The sequence below is a fragment of the Ascaphus truei genome, chromosome 2 (assembly GCF_040206685.1).
Source record: "Ascaphus truei isolate aAscTru1 chromosome 2, aAscTru1.hap1, whole genome shotgun sequence".
Taxonomy (NCBI): Eukaryota; Metazoa; Chordata; class Amphibia; order Anura; family Ascaphidae; genus Ascaphus; species Ascaphus truei.
The window spans coordinates 270,667,611-270,688,809 of record NC_134484.1 but is presented as its reverse complement, the minus strand read 5'-3'; the positions used below and the strand labels follow the sequence as shown (position 1 = coordinate 270,688,809).

Genomic DNA, 21,199 nt, shown 5'->3' with positions numbered 1-21,199 from the left:
TTTTGTTAATAGTAAAGAAAATTAGTGTTTTTATACATTACAATTAATAAATATATATATACAAAAGTGGGCTTTAGGTGTCTGTGTTTCTTATTCTACTTATTATATAGTGTTAAGTGAGATTTAGTGAACGAATATGTGCTTATTTAAAAAGCGTTGGTTTAGTGGGCGAATATGTGCTTTATTAGCACATTATTGTTTCATGGACGTTTTTAATATAAAAGGATAAAAACCATAAAATGTGTTTTCATAGGAAATGAAAATGATTAAATATTTATGTGGTAGCCGTGGATTTCCATACAGAATTCACACTTTAAACAATTTACTTAAAATGATCTCTTATTTAAGTGTAAATATCTATATACACTTTCATGTTTCAATATATTCGTGCTAAACTGTAAAACATCATATATTCTATTGCACCCAATATTGCAGTTTTTGATACTCTCGATAATCATAATATATTGGAGCCATGGGATTTTTCAAAAGAATTTAAAAAACATTTCCTATACAGTATGCAATTTTAGACACATATATCAATTTATTAAAAGACGTGTCCAATACACACTACGTAAAAAGTAATCCAATATACTTTTGTGCAATATAATCAAGTTGTTGCCTAAAGGACCCAATGCAGTATTGAAATGATCATAATGGTCCTTTAGACTGCTGTATATAGCCTTATGTTTATATTAAATCATGTTATTCCACAATATAGTTGTGTACATACTTTGGGCATACAATTTTATCGTACAGTCTGTATATTAAATTTAGAATGTTTTGGTTTGATATCGTTGATGAGTGATATCTGTAAAAAAGATCAAAAATGATAATAGTGAATTCACATATGTGGTATGGTGATATAAATACATAAATGGCGAGTGGGGGTAGTGGAGGGGTGAGGGGCGACAGGAGGGGGGGGGGAAAGGGGGGAAAGAATTGAGGATGATCTAGATAAAGGGAATGAAGGTAATGCTAAATGGGGAGAGAGACGGCAGATACTGGAACTTAAATAAATGACCCCAGGTCTATATCTATATTCAGACCTTTTGGGGTCAAGGTTTTAAGTTTATATATCCAGTATGTTTCTCTTTGACAGAGTTTCCTTAGTCTATCTCCGCCTCTCCAATGGGGGTCTACTCTTTCTATTCCCTTGAAAGTTAGGCCTTCTGGGTTTCCCTCATGATGTGAACTGAAGTGTCTGGAGACGCTATGTGTTAGCACCTGTTTACGAATATTGCCCATGTGCTCCAATATGCGCACTCTCAGAGGCCTGGAGGTGCGTCCAACATATTGGAGACCACATGGGCAGGCAAGAAGGTAAACGACATAATCCGTTCGGCAACTGATTGCTTGTTTAATTTTAAATTCTTCTTTGGTTATATGTGAATTGAAAGCTGCCTTGTCGCCTTTCTTTACCTGTTTCCAGGCCTTACAACTGATGCAATTAAAAAAACCCTTCGGTGAGGGTAACCAATTTTGACTGCTTTCTTTTATTTCTTTCCGGAAGGTGCTTGGGGCTAATTGTGCTTTGATGCAAGGGGCCTTTCTAAAAATTACTTTTGGGATTGGCGGAATGTGTCCCTTTAAAATCGGGTCCATCTGGACGACGTGCCAGTGTTTTTGTACTATTTTTTTTACTTTAGCGGCGTCCGAGCTGTAAGTTGTAATGAATGCTGTTGAAAAGGGTGTATCAGTTCGTTTGATTGTTGGTTTTAGCAGGGTTTCCCTTGGGATCAAATTAATTTGGTCCACTGCTTTATTTAACAATTTTTGTTCATAGCCTCTTTCCAGAAAACTATCTTGTAGTGTGTTTGACTGTTCTTTAAAAACCTCTATGTCAGAGCAATTCCTCTTAATCCTCCTGAGTTGACCATTGGGGATATTGCTAAGCCATCTTGGATGATGGCAACTTGATGTTAGTAGGAAATTGTTTGCGTCTGTTTTTTTAAAATAGGTTTTAGTTTTAATTTCACTATTTTCCACATAAATGGTGAGGTCTAAAAAATTGATAGTATTAAAACTGTATTCTGAGGTGAATTCCAAATTCACTGAATTGTTATTTATATATATAATGAACTCTTTTAGCTCATCTTCGCTCCCTTTCCATATAAACAGGACGTCGTCTATGTAGCGATGCCATGAGACCAAGCTTGCACTAAAAGGGTGGGTGGACCAAATTGTCTTTTCTTCCCAATCTGCCATAAAAATGTTCGCAAAACTGGGTGCAAACTTGGTTCCCATCGCAGTGCCACATAGCTGGAGGAATATTTCGTCATTAAACCAGAATACATTATGCTTCAAGATGAAGTTAATGCTATCTAGTATAAAGGATCGTTGTTCATCCCTGATGGTGGTATCTTTTGTAATTGTATTATCAATTGCCCTGATGCCATCTGAGTGGTGGATGCACGTGTACAGAGATTTAACGTCACACGTGGCTAACATGAAACCATTCTGCCATTCTATCTCCCCCAAAATGTTCAGAACTTGCATAGTGTCTTTAAGGTATGATCTACCCATAATGGCATACTTCTGGAGGAAGACATCCAGGTATTCGGATAGGTTCTGCGTAAGGGAACCGATACCCGATATGATCGGTCTTCCTGGGGGTGCCTCTAGACATTTGTGTATCTTTGGTAAAAAGTAAAAAATGGGTAAAATAGGTTTATCTCTATGGATATACCCCCATTCTTTCTTGGTCAATATACCAATTGTTTTCCCCCTGTTGAGTATTTCATCTAATTCCTTTTTATGGTTTGGGGTTGGGTCTCTGTTCAGTTTTTGATATGTTTTATCATCCCCTAAAATTCGTCCTGCTTCCTGTAAATAGTAATCGGTGTCCATCACTACCACTCCTCCACCTTTATCGGCTGGTTTGATAGTGATGGATCTGTCCTCCGTTAGCATTTTGAGCGCCTCTTTTTCCTCCTTACTAAGGTTGTCCCTATGATGTTTCTTTTGTTCTGTTAGTTCCTCTAGATCCTTTGAAATCAGTTGATGAAAAGCTTCTAAAAAATGTCCCTTGCTATTGCTTGGGTTGAAATTGGATTTCTCTCTCAAGTCTGAGTGTACGAAATTGGTCTCTGGATTTTCTGTTGGAGGTGTAATCTCGCATGCCCCTACTACTTCCCTACTCTGGGCATCTTTATTGAGAAAGAATCTTTTCATGGTTAATTGTCTAAGGAATTTATTGGCGTCTAAAAATGTGTTAAAACCGCTTGCTTTAGTAGTGGGCGCAAAATTCAGGCCTCTAGCTATCACACTTAGTTGATTTTTAGTGAGTGTTTTTTTACTTATATTAAAAACTCCCTTCACTTCATTTGTTTCTTTTTGTTTCCTCCTTCTGCCTCTTTTTCCTCTCTTTCTCTTTTCCCTAGTTGTCTCTCTTCTGGGTTTATGTCTATCAGAGGATCGTACCTGTTCTTTGTTACCGTGGGGTGTGGAGGGCTTTGTTCTAAAAAAGCTACACCAGCATTTTGTTTTGTTCTTTCCCATACCGGGCTTCTAATTGGGGATCTACTGGCGTATCTCCTACTCTCTCTCTCTCTGTCTTTAGGTCTTGATCTTTCTCGCCTATCCCTGTGTTCCTCTCTTTCATTTCTTCTCTCTGGTGGGTCTCTTCTATCATCTCTTTCTCGTCTGTATTCTCTCTCATGATGGTTTCTCCATTCCCAGTCCCTGTGCCTTTCTTGACTGCGGTTATCCCTCCTATGATGGTAACTCCTATCTCCATATTCAAATCTTCTGTCTCCCCCTCTTGGGTGGTAAGACTTCCCTGGGTGATAGGGTCTATGGTGATAAGTTACCCTGTCTTGCTCTTTCTTTTCCCTGTCCCCTTTGCTAGTTTCTTCTTTATCTTTTTTGGGTTGAGGGGGGGGGAGTGGTGGTGGCGGAATAGGGATTGTTGGTGTGTTTATGTCTTTATTTGCTTTCTGTTTATAGGCATCTCTAGAATGTGTCCTATATCTCCCTGGTGTATGGGTACTTTCATCTCTAGATCTATCATGATTCCTATACCCACTTTTGTCCCATTTTTTGTTTAGGCCCTCTTCGTAATCTGCCTTATCTCTCTGGAATTTTATGTTTTTGTTAATTTCTAGGTTTTTCTCCAAGGCATCAATTTCGTCCGACAGTTTTTTATTCCTGTCAATGAACGTTTGATGTCCCATAAGGGGTTCCAGTTTAATTTTTATGGCATTTACTTCTTCATCTATCTTCTCTAAGGATTGTTTATGATGTTCTATAAGGAGTTTCATCAGGTCTCTTCCACAAGTGTCAAGTATGTTTTCCCAGGCGACCGTGTACTCTATTTCCTCGAGGTCAAATGATGGTTTTTTACTTGTTCTAAGGCCCCTTGGGATTCTCTTTACCCTTAGATACTCCTCCAGATATTCTTTATCTAGAATCTTCCTAGTTTCTTTTTTGAGTAATTTATCTAATAGATCAAACTCCTCGTCTATAATATCTTTTTCTTCCTTTACTTCTGTGTTTTTCATCCTACTCTCCATGTCTTTTCCTCTTAGGAGTCTTTTTTCAAATACACTGATAATTGTATCAGAAGCCTCCATTTCCATGTTTAAAGTTTACACAGGGGATGCGATGGAGTGTTTAGGGTGTGTATATAAGCAAATATGTGTAGGATGTGTTATAGACAGATCTAACACATATAAATAGGTGGATGCGGCCTCAGGTGATATGGATAAAGTGAGACTATGAAACAAAGAAAAGCCCGGGCGCTCCCTGATTAAGTTCTTAAGAACAGGGTCAATGTAACAATGGAATTTACAACCTTATAAACAAAGGTCCCCTCTGGTTCGTCTTCTTGTCCTATGGCTCAGACCCCAATAGGGTCCTTATCCAGGATCCTTATTAGTACAGGGATATAGAGAGAGAAAGGGGGAGCACAGGTTGAAGAATTTGGGGTGTCTGGAGTATCTAATTAGATATTTGTGGGTGTGTTTGAAAGATATAATAAATCACTTACACGGCCTTGTGTAAATGCTCTCACAGCAAGGTTTACTTGTCTTGGTGTTCCCTCGGTCGGTTGCCTTCTTCTTATCAGGACTTGGTTTTCTTTCTGGATATCTTCAGCGGTCCTCGGCTTACAATGAGGATGTCTCCCTCGGAATCAATAGATTAAGACAATGTTTTAGAGGGTGATACAGGCAGTGTTGATAAAATCCAATGATGTATATGTATATTTATAAGGCAGTAAATACTGCCAGTACTCACACGGGCTAGTGTGAGTACAATCCTAGGGGAAGGTATCTTTTTATCCAAAGTTGATCTTAGCACGTAGTGATCTATAGATGTATTAGGGGTCTGGTATGTAATGATAAATATGAAAAATGATACTCACACGGCCTTGTGTGAGTGAATGCACATCAAGGTATCTTTATCTTGACAGTCCCCTTTTTCTTCTTTTCCGGTTCTTGCTCTTCTTCCTGATTTTCCTCGGTGGTCTTCAGCTTCCAGTGTGGTAATCCCCCTCGGTGTGAACAAATAGGAAAACAATTGTTAGTGGGGAAACGTCAACATAAATCAGTGGCTACCCACTAGAAGAGCGCGAGCAGATACGTCAAAACAGCAAAATGCTGCAGGCACTCACACGGGCAAGTGTGAGTGTAATCCTAGGGGAAGGTATCTTTTTCTCTTTTGGTGTCTTTAAATCTGGTGCCCTGTAAGGGTAATGGTGATCTAATATATATAGGTATATAAGAATCAAATTCAAAATGATACTCACACGGCCTTGTGTGAGTAAATGCACATCAGGGTATCTTTGACTTCTTTGTGATACTGATAGTATTGATCTCCAAGTGCCAGTGTAGGTAGAAAACCCCTCCCTGGTGTAGATGTAAAATTGAACACTATCGCGATTTTCATGGGCTACAACAAAATTTATTAAAAAACACTCTAAAAACGGAACATATTTAAAAACAATAGAAAAAATGCATAGAAAGAAAAAGCCAGCCGTCTGAAAGAAATTTGCTCGTGGGTCTCGTGGAGCGCAGCTAACTTGCTCCGCGTCCGGATATAGTGCCGCCTCCTCTCAGATCCACTCCTTGACTCCACTACCCCCACTCGCCATTTATGTATTTATATCACCATACCACATATGTGAATTCACTATTATCATTTTTGATCTTTTTTACAGATATCACTCATCAACGATATCAAACCAAAACATTCTAAATTTAATATACAGACTGTACGATAAAATTGTATGCCCAAAGTATGTACACAACTATATTGTGGAATAACATGATTTAATATAAACATAAGGCTATATACAGCAGTCTAAAGGACCATTATGATCATTTCAATACTGCATTGGGTCCTTTAGGCAACAACTTGATTATATTGCACAAAAGTATATTGGATTACTTTTTACGTAGTGTGTATTGGACACGTCTTTTAATAAATTGATATATGTGTCTAAAATTGCATACTGTATAGGAAATGTTTTTTAAATTCTTTTGAAAAATCCCATGGCTCCAATATATTATGATTATCGAGAGTATCAAAAACTGCAATATTGGGTGCAATAGAATATATGATGTTTTACAGTTTAGCACGAATATATTGAAACATGAAAGTGTATATAGATATTTACACTTAAATAAGAGATCATTTTAAGTAAATTGTTTAAAGTGTGAATTCTGTATGGAAATCCACGGCTACCACATAAATATTTAATCATTTTCATTTCCTATGAAAACACATTTTATGGTTTTTATCCTTTTATATTAAAAACGTCCATGAAACAATAATGTGCTAATAAAGCACATATTCGCCCACTAAACCAACGCTTTTTAAATAAGCACATATTCGTTCACTAAATCTCACTTAACACTATATAATAAGTAGAATAAGAAACACAGACACCTAAAGCCCACTTTTGTATATATATATTTATTAATTGTAATGTATAAAAACACTAATTTTCTTTACTATTAACAAAAAAACACATTAGAAATATTACATGCACATTAACCACTTATGGAAATTTTATCCCAGCCACAGAAGGAATCATTATTAATCACGCAGGCATCTTCACAGAGTACACAGATTTATTGGGTTCATCACCTATTACCTCACTCTTTATGTAGAACACTTCACTTATTGCCTTCTAAATTATGTATTAACTTTATGTTTCACCACGATTTTACTCCTATGTATAAATTTTAGAGATCTTAACTAGTAAATGCGTCAATTCATTTAATTATTGATTTACTATGACGTGCAGAAGTAGAAAATGGAGTGCATCACACAGCACTCATCAGTTCTAATTGAACAACAGAGGACATTGCCTAAAGTAGAATGGGGATTGGCTGACATTAGTATAAATACCTGCCACGAACCTTAACCCCAAACTACGGAGCCTGAGGAAGACCAAAAGTCGAAACGCGTTGCTCTGACCACTAGGCAATTGTGACCCAGCACAGCCACCGTCAAGGAGTGGATCTGAGAGGAGGCGGCACTATATCCGGACGCGGAGCAAGTTAGCTGCGCTCCACGAGACCCACGAGCAAATTTCTTTCAGACGGCTGGCTTTTTCTTTCTATGCATTTTTTCTATTGTTTTTAAATATGTTCCGTTTTTAGAGTGTTTTTTAATAAATTTTGTTGTAGCCCATGAAAATCGCGATAGTGTTCAATTTTACATCTACACCAGGGAGGGGTTTTCTACCTACACTGGCACTTGGAGATCAATACTATCAGTATCACAAAGAAGTCAAAGATACCCTGATGTGCATTTACTCACACAAGGCCGTGTGAGTATCATTTTGAATTTGATTCTTATATACCTATATATATTAGATCACCATTACCCTTACAGGGCACCAGATTTAAAGACACCAAAAGAGAAAAAGATACCTTCCCCTAGGATTACACTCACACTTGCCCGTGTGAGTGCCTGCAGCATTTTGCTGTTTTGACGTATCTGCTCGCGCTCTTCTAGTGGGTAGCCACTGATTTATGTTGACGTTTCCCCACTAACAATTGTTTTCCTATTTGTTCACACCGAGGGGGATTACCACACTGGAAGCTGAAGACCACCGAGGAAAATCAGGAAGAAGAGCAAGAACCGGAAAAGAAGAAAAAGGGGACTGTCAAGATAAAGATACCTTGATGTGCATTCACTCACACAAGGCCGTGTGAGTATCATTTTTCATATTTATCATTACATACCAGACCCCTAATACATCTATAGATCACTACGTGCTAAGATCAACTTTGGATAAAAAGATACCTTCCCCTAGGATTGTACTCACACTAGCCCGTGTGAGTACTGGCAGTATTTACTGCCTTATAAATATACATATACATCATTGGATTTTATCAACACTGCCTGTATCACCCTCTAAAACATTGTCTTAATCTATTGATTCCGAGGGAGACATCCTCATTGTAAGCCGAGGACCGCTGAAGATATCCAGAAAGAAAACCAAGTCCTGATAAGAAGAAGGCAACCGACCGAGGGAACACCAAGACAAGTAAACCTTGCTGTGAGAGCATTTACACAAGGCCGTGTAAGTGATTTATTATATCTTTCAAACACACCCACAAATATCTAATTAGATACTCCAGACACCCCAAATTCTTCAACCTGTGCTCCCCCTTTCTCTCTCTATATCCTTATATCATAGGCTGCTGGTCTTCTTTAATATTAGCGCTGCCTTGTTTTTGTTGCATAATGTCCACTCAGCAATTGCACGGGGAAAGAATGTTAAAAAAAAGGCACACATTGAGTATTTTAATGCTTTTTATTAAGAATGCCTAATTTAATAACGTCTTCGAAAAAACAAGGTCAATTTACAATGGGCCACTGTAAATTTGTACACCAGTATCTGTTTTAAACACCTGCATCCTTACAAAGTAGCGAAGCAGTGTACTGGTACACATTCCAATTCAATCCAATTCATTCATTGCATTCATATCTGCCACCTGGCGGATACGCAATGAATAGCAGCCAAATTATAATTCATTAACTCTGCCACATGGCGGATACGAGAAGAATTGCATCCAAAGAAACAATAAACCATTAAATTAAACAGATCTACCGCGTCCGGTTGCCCGGTGCCGGATTGCGCGAACGCGGCACGACTAGTGATAAAACGAAAAAATGCCGAATGGAATACAGCGGTCAACACGAAAACTGATTCGTGATGTGTTCGAATAACGGCCGCTGCATCAGTATGTCACGGGGGGGGGGGGGGTTATTTGCCTTCCTCTGTATCAATAAGTATATATAGATATAGATTTTATATAATAAGTATATATAGATATAGCACCCACCATAACTTAAAATGTATGATAGAGATTATATATATAGTGTTCGACAATCCTATACATTTGCACGCCCGGGGCGAGTGGATTTAACATCTGGGCGAGCTCCTATTGGCCCAAAGAGCACACGTGTTTTTTAAATTTTCCCTGCTAGCGCTGAAAAAATAAAATAAAAAAAAAAACTCCCTTACCTGACAGGTGATTGGCGCGCGCTCCCAGGCTTTGTGGGCGCGCGGCCAGGCTCTATATGAGCCCGCCCCCAACGAGCGGCCATTCTTTCTGGCTGGAGATCTGTTGGAGAGTAAGTACTCTCCAATCCTCCATCCTGCGGCCCCTCTGCTCCTTCCCTGCAAGCCAAGGTGTTCCCCCTTACTCCCCGCTTCCCCCCGATACCCGCGCGGGGCGGGAGATGGTAGTGGGGGTGTTCCTCCCTTCTCTATCTGGTCCCGGCTTCCCGCGCGTGGCGGGAGATGGTAGCGAGGGTGTTCCCCCTTCTCTCCCCGGTCCCCGCTTACCCCGGCTTCCGGCGCGGAGGTGTTCCCACTTCCCGCTTCCCCCGATCCCCGTGCGGGGCGGGAGATGGTAGCGGGGGTGTTCCCCTCTTACCCCCTTGATCTTCGCTTCCCCACGGTCCCGTGGCAGCCCGCGCAGGGTGGGAGATGGTCGCGGGGGTGTGCATGGGAAAATGTGTGTGTGTGCATGGGAGCATGTGTGTGTGTGTGTGCGTGTGTGTGTGTGCATGGGAGAATGTGTGTGTGTGTGTGCATGGGAGAATGTGTGTGTGTGCATGGGAGAGTGTGTGTGTGTGTGTGTGTGTGTGCGTGCGTGCGTAGGATACCAGAAGTGTCCACACCCCCCCCACCCCATCACCCAGTCACCCCACCCAATCACCCCGTCACCCCACCCAATCACCCCGTCACCCCACCCAATCTCCCCTTCACCCCACCCAATCTCCCCGTCACCCCACCCAATCACCCAATCTCCCCAACACCCCACCTAATCACTCAATCTCCCCGTCACCCCACCCAATCACCCAATTTCCCCACCCAATCACCCCGTCACCCCACCCAATCTCCCCGTCCTCCCACCCAATCACCCCGTCAGCCCCGTCTCTCACCCCCCTGCCTCTCACCCTCTGCCCCTCACCCTCTTTCTCTGCCTCTCGCCCTCTCTTTCTGTCTCTCTGCCTCTCGTAATGGAAAAGATTGGAAAGTAAATCGCTAAGTCCAAAAATGCACCATCAGCTAACCAACTGCGAAGGTTAAAAAACATTTATTGAGACTACATAAAATTGAAAAAAGGGACAAACAAAAAACTAGGTCCGGAAATAATTGGACACTGACACAATTTTCATCATTTTGGCTCTTTACGCCACAATGGATTTGAAATGAAACAACTGAGATGCAATAGAAGTGCAGACTTTCAGCTTTAATTCAAGGGGTTGAACAAAAATATCGTATGAAACGTTTAGGAATTGCAACCATTTTCATACACAGTCCCCTTATTTCACGGGCTCAAATGTAATTGGACAAATTAACACAATCATAAATAAAATGTTAATTTTTAATACTTTGTCGAGAATCCTTTGGAGGCAATGACTGCTTGAAGTCTGGAACACATGGACATCACAAAACGCTGGGTTTCCTCCTTTGTGATGCTTTGCCAGGCCTTTACTGCAGCTGTCTTCAGTTGTTGTTTGTTCGTGGGTCTTTCTGCCTTAAGTTTTGTCTACAGCAAGTGAAATGCATGCTCGATCGGGTTGAGATCACAGGATTGACTCGGCCATTGCAGAATATTCCACTTTTTTTGCCTTAAACTCCTGTGTTGCTTTCGCAGTATGTTTTGGGTCATTGTCCATCTGTAAACTTCACTGAATTTGGCTGAATCTGAGCAGACAATATATCCCTATACACTTCAGAATTCATCCGGCTGCTTCTGTCGTCACATCATCAATAAACACTAGTGACCCAGTGCCATTGCAAGCCATGCATGCCCATGCCATAATACTGCCTCCACCGTTTTTTACAGATGATGTGGTATGCTTCGGATCATGAGCCGTTCCAAGCCTTCTCCATACTTTTTTTCTTCCCATCATTCTGGTACAGGTTGATCTTAGTTTCATCTGTCCAAAGAATGCTGTTCCAGAACTGGGCTGGCTTTTTTAGATATTGTTTGGCGAAGTCTAATCTGGCCTTTCTATTCTTGAGGCTTATGAATGGTTTGTACCTTGTGGTGAACCCTCTATTTGCTCTCATGAAGGCTTCTCTTTATGGTAGACTTGGATAATGATATGCCTATCTCCTGGAGAGTGTTCTTCACTTGGCTGGATGTTGTGAAGGGGTTTTTCTTTACCATGGAAAAGATCCTACGATCATCCACCACTGTTGTCTTCCGTGGACGTCCAGGCCTTTTCGTGTTGCAGAGCTCACCAGTGCGTTCTTTTTTTCTCAGAATGTACCAAACTGTTGATTTGGTTCGTGCTATCTCTCTGATGGAGTTTCTTGTTTTTTTCAGCCTAAGGATGCCCTGTTTCACTTGCATTGAGAGCTCCTTTGACCGCATGTTGTGGGTTCACAGCAACAGCTTCCAAATGCGAATGCCACACCTGTAATCAAGTCCAGACCTTTTACCTGCTTAATTGATGATGAAATAATGAAGGAATAGCCCACACCTGTCCATGAAACAGCTTTTGAGTCAATTGTCCAATTACTTTTGGTCCCTTGAAAAAGAGGGGGCTACATATTTAAAGAGATGTAATTCCTAAATCCTTTCTCCAATTTGGATGTGAATACCCTCAAATTAAAGCTGATAGACTGCCCTTTAAGCCCATATTCATTATTTAACTGTAACTTGAATTTATTTTGGTACACAGCCGAAATAACAAAACTTGTATCAGTGTCCAATTATTTCTGGACCTAATTGTATATTCAATACAGTAAAGTATTACGTTATATATAAGCAAGCTGTTATTGTTGTTCAGGTGAATCTCACATATCGGGGATCCTGGGCAAGTGGAGGCGCTGCCGGTTAATATATTGTTGCCCCAGGCTCCCAGTAGCGGGTGGCTCAGATCTCTGTGAGCCAGCAGGTAAAGCTAGCATCAGTAGACCCGTCTAGTCAGAAGGAAAGAGGGCTACATAACTATCCCCTCCAGCACATATCTGACTCATCTGTTATGTTTGTGTGTGTTTGAGGAGGGGTGCTTAGTGTGTTTGTGTATATTTGGGGCGGGGGGTTTATTGTGTGTGTGTGTGTATTTGGGGAGGGGCGTTATTGAGTGTGGGACGGGGGAGGACAGGATGAGAGGGGAGATTGAGAGCTAGGGGTGTAAGAGAGGGAGGGGGAGAGAGAGACACACAGGGGGGAAGGAAAGGTTGACGGGGGAGTGAGTGTGAGAGACAGGGGGTGAGAGAGAGTTGTGTGAGAAGGGGGGAGAGTAAGAGAACGACAGGTGCGTGGGTGGTTCCGGTCAAAATTGTAGTCCTGGGCCCCGGGAAAGCGGTCTGCGGCCCTTTCTACGGGGCAGGGACGGTGTCTGTAAAAATGTTATGTAAAATGCTGGTAACCGAGCACTATACTGTAGTTGTGAAGCACTTCGAGTCCCATTGGGAGAAAAGCGCTATATGGAATAAAGTTATTATTAACTAATGGTAGTGACAAATTTAAAAGGGTAGGCAGTGATCAAACTGTAGTGGTAAAGGTGCCAATAATAACTCTTTTTTCCAAACCAGGCATACTAGTACATCTTTTTATTTACAAACTTATAGTTTCCCTTCCTTTTTAAGAAAAATATGTGATTTATTAAAAGAACATTTTTTTAAAACCAGATTTAACATTAATCAAAAAGGTTTTCAAAATTCTTCAAAATCAGGCAGATTAGCAAAACTTTATTTTTGTTATTATTTTTTTTTTAACGGCACTTTGCCCACGGAGGTAAGGTGAAAGGGTTCATTAGATGAGGTGTACAGTATAAGAAATAAAAACAAACAACATGTTTCACAAGTTAAAACATACTCCAAGGCAGGCAAATTGCAGTCTACAATCCTCAGCAAAAACAACAACAAAAAAGACAATTAAACAATCTTCCCCTGGAGGCTGCAGACAGTGAAAGGAGACAGAGATGTCTGATGTTCCCAGCAATTGTAATAGATATGTAAATCATTTTTCTTTTATTTATTGTGCCTCATTTTTTTGCAATGTACAGTTAAGAATATCTACAATACTACTCAATATTTCTCATAATTATAGCGCTACCATTTTTTAGGTTGTTCACTGGCTGTCCTGTCTCTTGGAGGAATATGTATATTAAATATATTTATTTTGAAAAAAAATAACTCTATAGTCAGTTTGAAAGCAGAGGGTTTCCTTTGTACTGTGTTCCAAGCCTGTATGATGTGGAATCAGATAACCTGAAGAAAAACGGTACTGTATATTGTGAGGGAGGTCATATTAACGAAAGCAGAGAATTAAACCTTTCATTGTATGCGACATGAATGTAAGTGCCATGTTTATTCAATTAGAACAACATGTCATGTTGAAAAAGAACATAAGTAGAAGTTGGAGAAACGGTCATGCACATTTACATTTTAAATTTAACTGAACCTAAAATTAAGATAGGTAAGCATTTGCTGCTCTGCAAGTCATTTGAAATAAATCTCAGAACTTACTAAAATGAAATCACATAACTATATTGCTGTGCACAATCAGTTAATATATTTGTGCAGCCACTCTATCATATCCATTCTTGCTTCTTCAATGTAAGGTTTATCTTCAGGATTAATGTCTTCCTTTTTTCTGTGTACAAATCCATGAGTCTGCTTTGGAAAAACCTTCACCTTGAAATCGACCTTGGCATGCGCTTTCAGTTTTTGGTCCAATAATGTTACCTGGAAGACAGCATCAATGTCAATTATAAACTTGACACGCCCAATGCAAGAGAGTCCCACTTACACGCTGTGTTTTTTTGATGTACAAAAGTAATCGGCTTAAAGAAGCCCCACTTGTTTTTTGGTTTAATAATTTTAGAATATTTGCGCCTAGATTGAAAACTGGTGAAGGACAGACAACAGAGAGTTGTAATAAATGGAACTTTTTCAGGTTTGGCTAAAGTTGTGTGTGGAGTACCTGAGGCATCAGTACAGGGACACCCTGCTTTTTAACTTGTTTATTAATGACCTTGAGGTTGGGATCGAGACCAAGTCTCCATCTTTGCTGATGATACTAAATTGTGTAAGGTAGTAGAATCAGAGCAGGATGTAATTTCTCTCCAGAAGGACTTGGAGAGAGACTGGAAACTTGGGCAGGTAAATGGCAGATGAGGTTTAATATAGATAAATGTAAGGTTATGCATTTGGGATGCAAGAATAAACAACCGACTTACAAATTAAATGGGGATACATTGGGGGAATCCTTGACGGAGAAAGATTTAGGAGTGCCTGTAGACAGCAGGCTTAGCAATAGTGCCCAAAGTCATGCAGTAGCTGCAAAGGCAAACAAGATCTTATCTTGCATCAAACGGGCAATGGATGGAAGGGAAGTAAACATAATTTTGCCCCTTTATAAAGCATTAGTAATTAATTAGTAATTTTGGGCACCACTCCATAGAAAATACATTATGGAACTAGAGAAAGTGCACCAAATTAATAAAGGGGATGGATAATCTGATTTATGAGGAGAGGCTAGCTAAATTAGATTTGTTTACATTAGAAAAGAGGCATCTAAGAGGGGATATGATAACTATATCCTGTTTAACTTATCTTGAGCAAGTGAACAAATATCAAAATGATATAGAGGGAAAGGCACATTATGTGAAATTAGTCGACAGCCTAAAGTTGCAAAAAAAAGTTCTGTTCTTACCTGCTCAAGAGGAATGATGGAATCCATCTCAGCAAAAATAAACAATGTTGGGTTTAGCAAAGCATACCGGTCGTCAGCATCACGTATTATGCCTAGCATAATGAAATAGAGTGTTACCAGATATCCAATACACATGTGATTTGTGCAGTTTATGTGTCACCATATTGCAGTATGACCCAAGATATCACAGATTCCCCTGGGATTCATTGATGAATCACAATGCGTGTGTCTTTATTCCAAGAAGCAAAGGGTGCTTTAACTTCAGTGTCACAGGGGAACACTTATACGACGAGTGATTTACAGCTACGGTATGTTCAGTAAGTGGACTGTGTTATGAATGCGTGCAGCCATAGGAGCTCATGCTTTACAATGCTACAGGCCACACAATGGCATTGAAAGGATAATACCCATATTTACTAAGCAATGCTACTCAATGAGACACCTTCAAGCATGGTTTAGTAACGTGGACCATTACAGCTTATGTAATTGAAGGTGTAATGGAGTAGAACTTCTTAGTAAATGTGGCCCTCAATACCTCCCCATTCCACCCTGGTTGGTGCCATCTTTCCCCCATCTTGTACCATCTACCTAATGACTCTCTCGCCTGTCTAGTCTGAAATTGGCAGGGTCTGTGACCATATTAAATAATCATGGCACCAGAACCATCAGTTGAGCTATCAGTAAAACAGTCCTACCACAGTATGACAACTCATCGTGCTAGTGGGGCCAATAGCGAAACATAAATGCATTTCTTTTACAATGCAAACTATCGCGGCTGCTTTATGGATATAACAAAATGTATTTGCTTGCTGAAGAGTCCAGCAAAAGAGGAGCATCTAATTACCTAAGGATTGTTCCAACTAATTAACTGCATACTGTATGCCAAGTTAATGTTTTATTTGTTAAAATCTTGATCAGAACAGGTATATAATTATTTGGAACAGTACAGTTTAAAAAAAAAAATAATATATATATATATATATATATATATATATATATATATATATATATAAGATCGGCCCTCAGTTTTGTTAAATCTGTTTATTTGTTTTACTCCATTTACAATCTACTGTGTATTCAATTATTTATTTACAATAAAGATTATATATTGATCTATACTATCCTGTGATCTGTTTTAGGCTTTTAAATTATTGTAATCATAATGCATCAGTAAAAGCATCATGAATTAGAAGTAACGTTGCATGGAAAAAGGCAGGAAAATGTACATACAGTAGAATACATTTATTTATGACAGGATTATAAATTACACTTATTGTACTAAATACATGTAAACCAGATTCCTAGGCTATAGGGTTGTACATGGTCTGTGTTGTGTTTATTGGTAGTGACATGGTTAATAACAAGAAGAACATCAGTGAATAATGGCTTTTCCCATTATGCACTGGTCAATGTCAAGGCGTTTTCATGAATAACTTTTCATTAAATTGTGTGCAGTTATGTTTTCTATTCCTATAAGAATATGGTTATATCAGGTAATGTACATCCATTTGTTATATTTAAGTTACAACCTGGTTACGTAGTTAGTGGTAGCCAATCACAGCTCATTATTTATCGAAGGGATACGATGTCACCAGGAATCCCAGTCAATTGTAAACACAAACTTATTTTTTTAAATGTATTAATCATGAAAACCCCAATGTGACAAAATAACAAACAAACTAATGTGTTGCTCTGATATAGATACACACACACACACACACACACGGAAAAAACAAGCAGTGCCTCGTGATTTAAATTAAAATCAATATATATAAAATATAATATATCTATTTTAAAATTATATATAAAGAGATGCTTCATAAAAGAAACATCACAAACCTACACATCAAAGAATATTTAAACATAAAATCAACAAAAAGCATATGTATATATAAAATAATAATAAAAAAATAATAAAAACCAGTCCTTTTTAGAATCCACTTAATGAGATATGAATCCAAGCTGGGGTGGGGGGCTGCTTTCAAAAGGATGAACCAATCCATAACACACACACACACACGAAAAAGAAAAGTACACCCTCTTTGAATTCTATGGTTTTATATATATTACATAATAACAATCATCTGTTCCTTAGCAGGTCTTAAAATTAGGTAAATATAACCTCAGATGTAGAACAACACATGACATATTACACCATGTTATGATTTATTTAACAAAAATAAAGCCAAATGGAGAGGCCATGTGTGAAACACTAAGTATACCCTTATGATTCAATAGCTTGTAGAACCACCTTTAGCATCAATAACTTGAAGTAATCGTTTTCTGTATGACTATCAGTCTCTCACATCGTTGTAAGGAGAAAAGAAAACGAATATTAGCTCCTAAGCAAAATGGCAAAACCATGGGAATTTGAGTGCTGATTGAGATAAGAGCAATGTCCGGGTAATAAATGGATGGCGGGGAGAGGGGAGACTTGTTGAGGGGGTGATGTAAGGAGTGAATGAAGCGGGGTACTTATAGGAAGGCGAGCAAGTCCCACCGAGCTGTGCAGCCCCATACGAGGCTTCTCCTTACCCCCGTCTCTCCCAACTGACTGTTGTGTGGAGCCACGCGCTCTCTAGTTGTCACCGTTTGTGCTCCTCCCGCAAAACTGAATACTCCAGTGGTGTCCGTCGATCGTAGTGATGCAGGAACAGAGAAATGATAGAGGGGACTGCTGCTTGCTGGCAGGAAAAATTCAGGAACTCACCAGTTCAAGGAGATAAAAAGTCTTTATTAACCTACATAAAAAATGAAAGCAATACTCCTCCTCCATCGTTGTGGAGGAATTTTGGCCCACTCTTCTTTACAACGTTGCTTCAGTTCATTGAGGTTTGTGGGCATTTGTTTATGCACAGCTCTCTTAAGGTCCAGCCACAGCATTTCAATCGGATTGAGGTATGGACTTTGACTGGGCCATTGAAACACCTTGATTCTTTTCTTTTTCAGCAATTCTGTTGTAGATTTGCTGGTGTGCTTGGGATCATTGTCCTGTTGCATGACCCAATTTCGGCCAAGCTTTAGCTGTCGGACAGATGGCCTCACATTTGACTCTAGAATACTTTGGTATACAGAGGAGTTCAGGTCGACTCAATGACTGCAAGGTTCCCAGGTCCTGTGGCTGCAAAAACAAGCCCAAATCATCACCCCTCCACCACCGTGCTTGACAGTTGGTATGAGGAGTTTGTGCTGTGTTTGGTTTTCGCCAAACGTGGCGCCGTGCATTATGGCCAAACATCTCCACTTTGGTCTCGTCTGTCCAAAGGACATTGTTCCAGAAGTCTTGTGCTTTGTTCAGATGCAACTTTGCAAACCTAACCCGTGCTGCCATGTTCTTTTTAGAGAGAAGAGGCTTTCTTCTGGCAACCCTTCCAAACAAACCATACTTGTTCAGTCTTTTTCTAATTCTATTGTCATGAACTTTAAAATTTAACATGCTAACTGAGGCCTGTAGAGTCTGAGATGTAACTCTTGGGTATTTTGCAATTTCTCTGGGCATTGCACGGTCTGACCTTGGGGTGAATTTGCTGGGATGTCCATTCCTGGGAAGATTGGCAACGGTCTTGAATGTTTTCCACTTTTGAATAATCTTTCTCACTGTAGAATGATGGACTTTAAATTGTTTGGAAATGGCCTTATAACCCTTCCCAGATTGATGGGCAGCAACATTTGCTTCTCTAAGATCATTGCTGATGTCTTTCCTCCTTGGCATTGGGTTAAAACACACCTGAATGCTCCAGACCAGCAAACTGCTAAAACTTCAGCTTTTATAGAGGTGGTCACACTTGCTGATGATCAATTAATCAAGGGCATTTGATTAGCAGCTCCTGTCTGCTACTTAGCATCTTAATTCCTATGGAAGCATTAAGGGTGTACTTAGTTTTTCACACATAGCTTCTCCATTTTTGGCTTTATTTTTGTTAAATAGATCATGACATGGTGTAATATGTCATGTGTTGTTGTTCATCTGAGGTTGTATTTACCTAATTTTTAGACCTGCTAAGGAAAAGATTGTTATTATGTCCTGATATGTAAAATCATGGAATTCAAAGAGGGTGTACTTTCTTTTTCACATGACTGTACAAACTTTCTTTTTAATAAACAGTTAATTAGACATAAAATATAGGTATAAATATCAGTAGTAAAAACCGTATCTTACCATAAAAGGACACCCCTGCTTTTATTTGAGGGTACTTTAACATCAGATGATGGGCCACCATTCCACCCCAGCAAAAGCCAATAACTCCAACCTTCTTTACATGACACTGCTCTTTTAGATACTTCAGGACAGCATCAGCCTCTCTGTGATATATACAGATACCAAAAGATATATCAGTGGGCATGTTTTTAGTGTGCTTTTAAAACTCAATATACAGCACTATAAATATATATTTATTAACATTTAGAATTTAATGGCAAACTAGTTTGAAAACTAGTTTACTCTTTTGGTCTTTTGACATTTCAACACAATTGAAACTTGAGCTACTTTTCTATTATATCACAATACAATTCGTACTTGTCTACTTTTGTGGCATCTTGAGATTGAAACCATTCGGTGAAGGTGGTCCAGTCATTCGATGGCTTCCAAGGCTCTTGTCCCACAAAAAAATCTGGACAGATGCTTCTGTATTAAGAAAGTTTAAAAGAGAAAACGCATGTACATAGTATGATAAAAACACAAATCCGAGGACTGAGCTGTGTGACTGAATGACACGGGACAGGAGTTATAACCAGAAGGAAAGTGGTGTGCTGTATGTATTGCAAGCACTGGTGTGTGTGTGTGTGTGTGTGTGTGTGTGTGTGTGTGTGTGTGTGTGTGTGTGTGTGGTTGGAGACAGTACAATGGGTTCATTTTTTTTTATTGTATGGGAATTTATTTGTACCAAAGTTTTGGTTTTTTTAATGCCTGGTTTGAGAGATTGCAGTGGCTGTGTGTCATTTCACTGCATAGGGTCGCCACATTTAAGTTTTTTACATTCGGAACGCCCAGACGCCAAAATCCAGTAGGAAAATGTCATTTAAATCCAGACACTTCCTATATGTTTTCATGACAAACACACACACTGTTTCTCTCTCTCCTCATGTCTTTCTTCCCCCCTCTCCATCCATCTTCCCCTCCATCTCTCAGTCCCCAACATAGCCCCCCTCTTAACAGCCACCCTTCACTCTCCTCACAGCCCCCCGTCACCATAGACCTCCACCACCCTCGCTGAAAGTACTTTGCACAGCACTTACAGTGGAGCCCGTACTGGCGGCAGACAAGTCAGGGACGTAGATTCGTCCGGCAGCAATGGGAGATGAAGAATGGCAGCGTTGCGGTGGATGCAGAGAAGGACCATGGTGGCAGAAGCAGGGGAGCCTGCCCCAGCAGTATGAATCAGAAGTCAATTACAACTTCCGGGTCATATGGGGCGGGCTCCACCACTGGCCTCCATCGCCTTCTGCCGCTGCCATCCTCCTCCCGTCACTGCTGTCCGGACCTTGTCCCTGAATTGTCTCGTTGCCCCTGAAATACGGGACAATTATGCGTCCCAACAAAAAACTTTCAGGGACAATTGAAATATGGGACAATCACGTATATATGGGACTTCTGGCAACCCTATAATTTCATACTGTTGCAGTGAGAATGCAACAGCACGTGTTGTCTGACAGGCTTTTATTTAGCCCCAAAACATAAACTGCACAGTGCTTTGTCAAAAAGAGTGGGTATCCCCTTGTTATCTTGCCTGTTTATATAGAGGTCCGCACTGGAAGTGACACGGCGCACGTGTGCTGCAGGTACAGGGAGGGACATCACAGTGTGGTGCAGGGGGGACATCACAGTGTGGTGCAGGTACAGGGGGGAGGGACATGCCACAGCAGCGCGGGGAGATGTGCCGCCAGCAGGGGGGAACGACGATGTTCCGGCAGCAGGTGACACACAGAGAGACAAGACACACAGAGAGAGACAAGACACACACAGAGAGACAAGACACACACAGAGAGACAAGACACACACACAGAGTGACAAATCTCACCCCGCACTACATCCAGCAGCAGGGGGAGGGGGG

At 40.1% G+C, this 21,199-nt stretch overlaps 1 protein-coding gene across 3 annotated transcripts in view; it reads right to left on the bottom strand.

Moving 5' to 3' along the window:
* Positions 1–10,549: 10,549 nt before the first annotated feature.
* The window catches only part of LOC142487256 (carboxymethylenebutenolidase homolog), a 69,690-nt gene continuing 59,040 nt past the window's right edge, over positions 10,550–21,199 (bottom strand). For all 3 annotated transcript variants that reach the window (XM_075586212.1, XM_075586210.1, XM_075586211.1), the window contains 4 exons: positions 19,666–19,773; positions 19,309–19,451; positions 15,150–15,241; positions 10,550–14,179 (listed from right to left, as the gene is read on the bottom strand). In XM_075586212.1, coding sequence (XP_075442327.1) covers positions 13,997–14,179; positions 15,150–15,241; positions 19,309–19,451; positions 19,666–19,773 — 526 coding nt within the window. In that variant the 3' untranslated portion in view covers positions 10,550–13,996. The remainder of the gene's footprint in view (positions 14,180–15,149; positions 15,242–19,308; positions 19,452–19,665; positions 19,774–21,199) is intronic.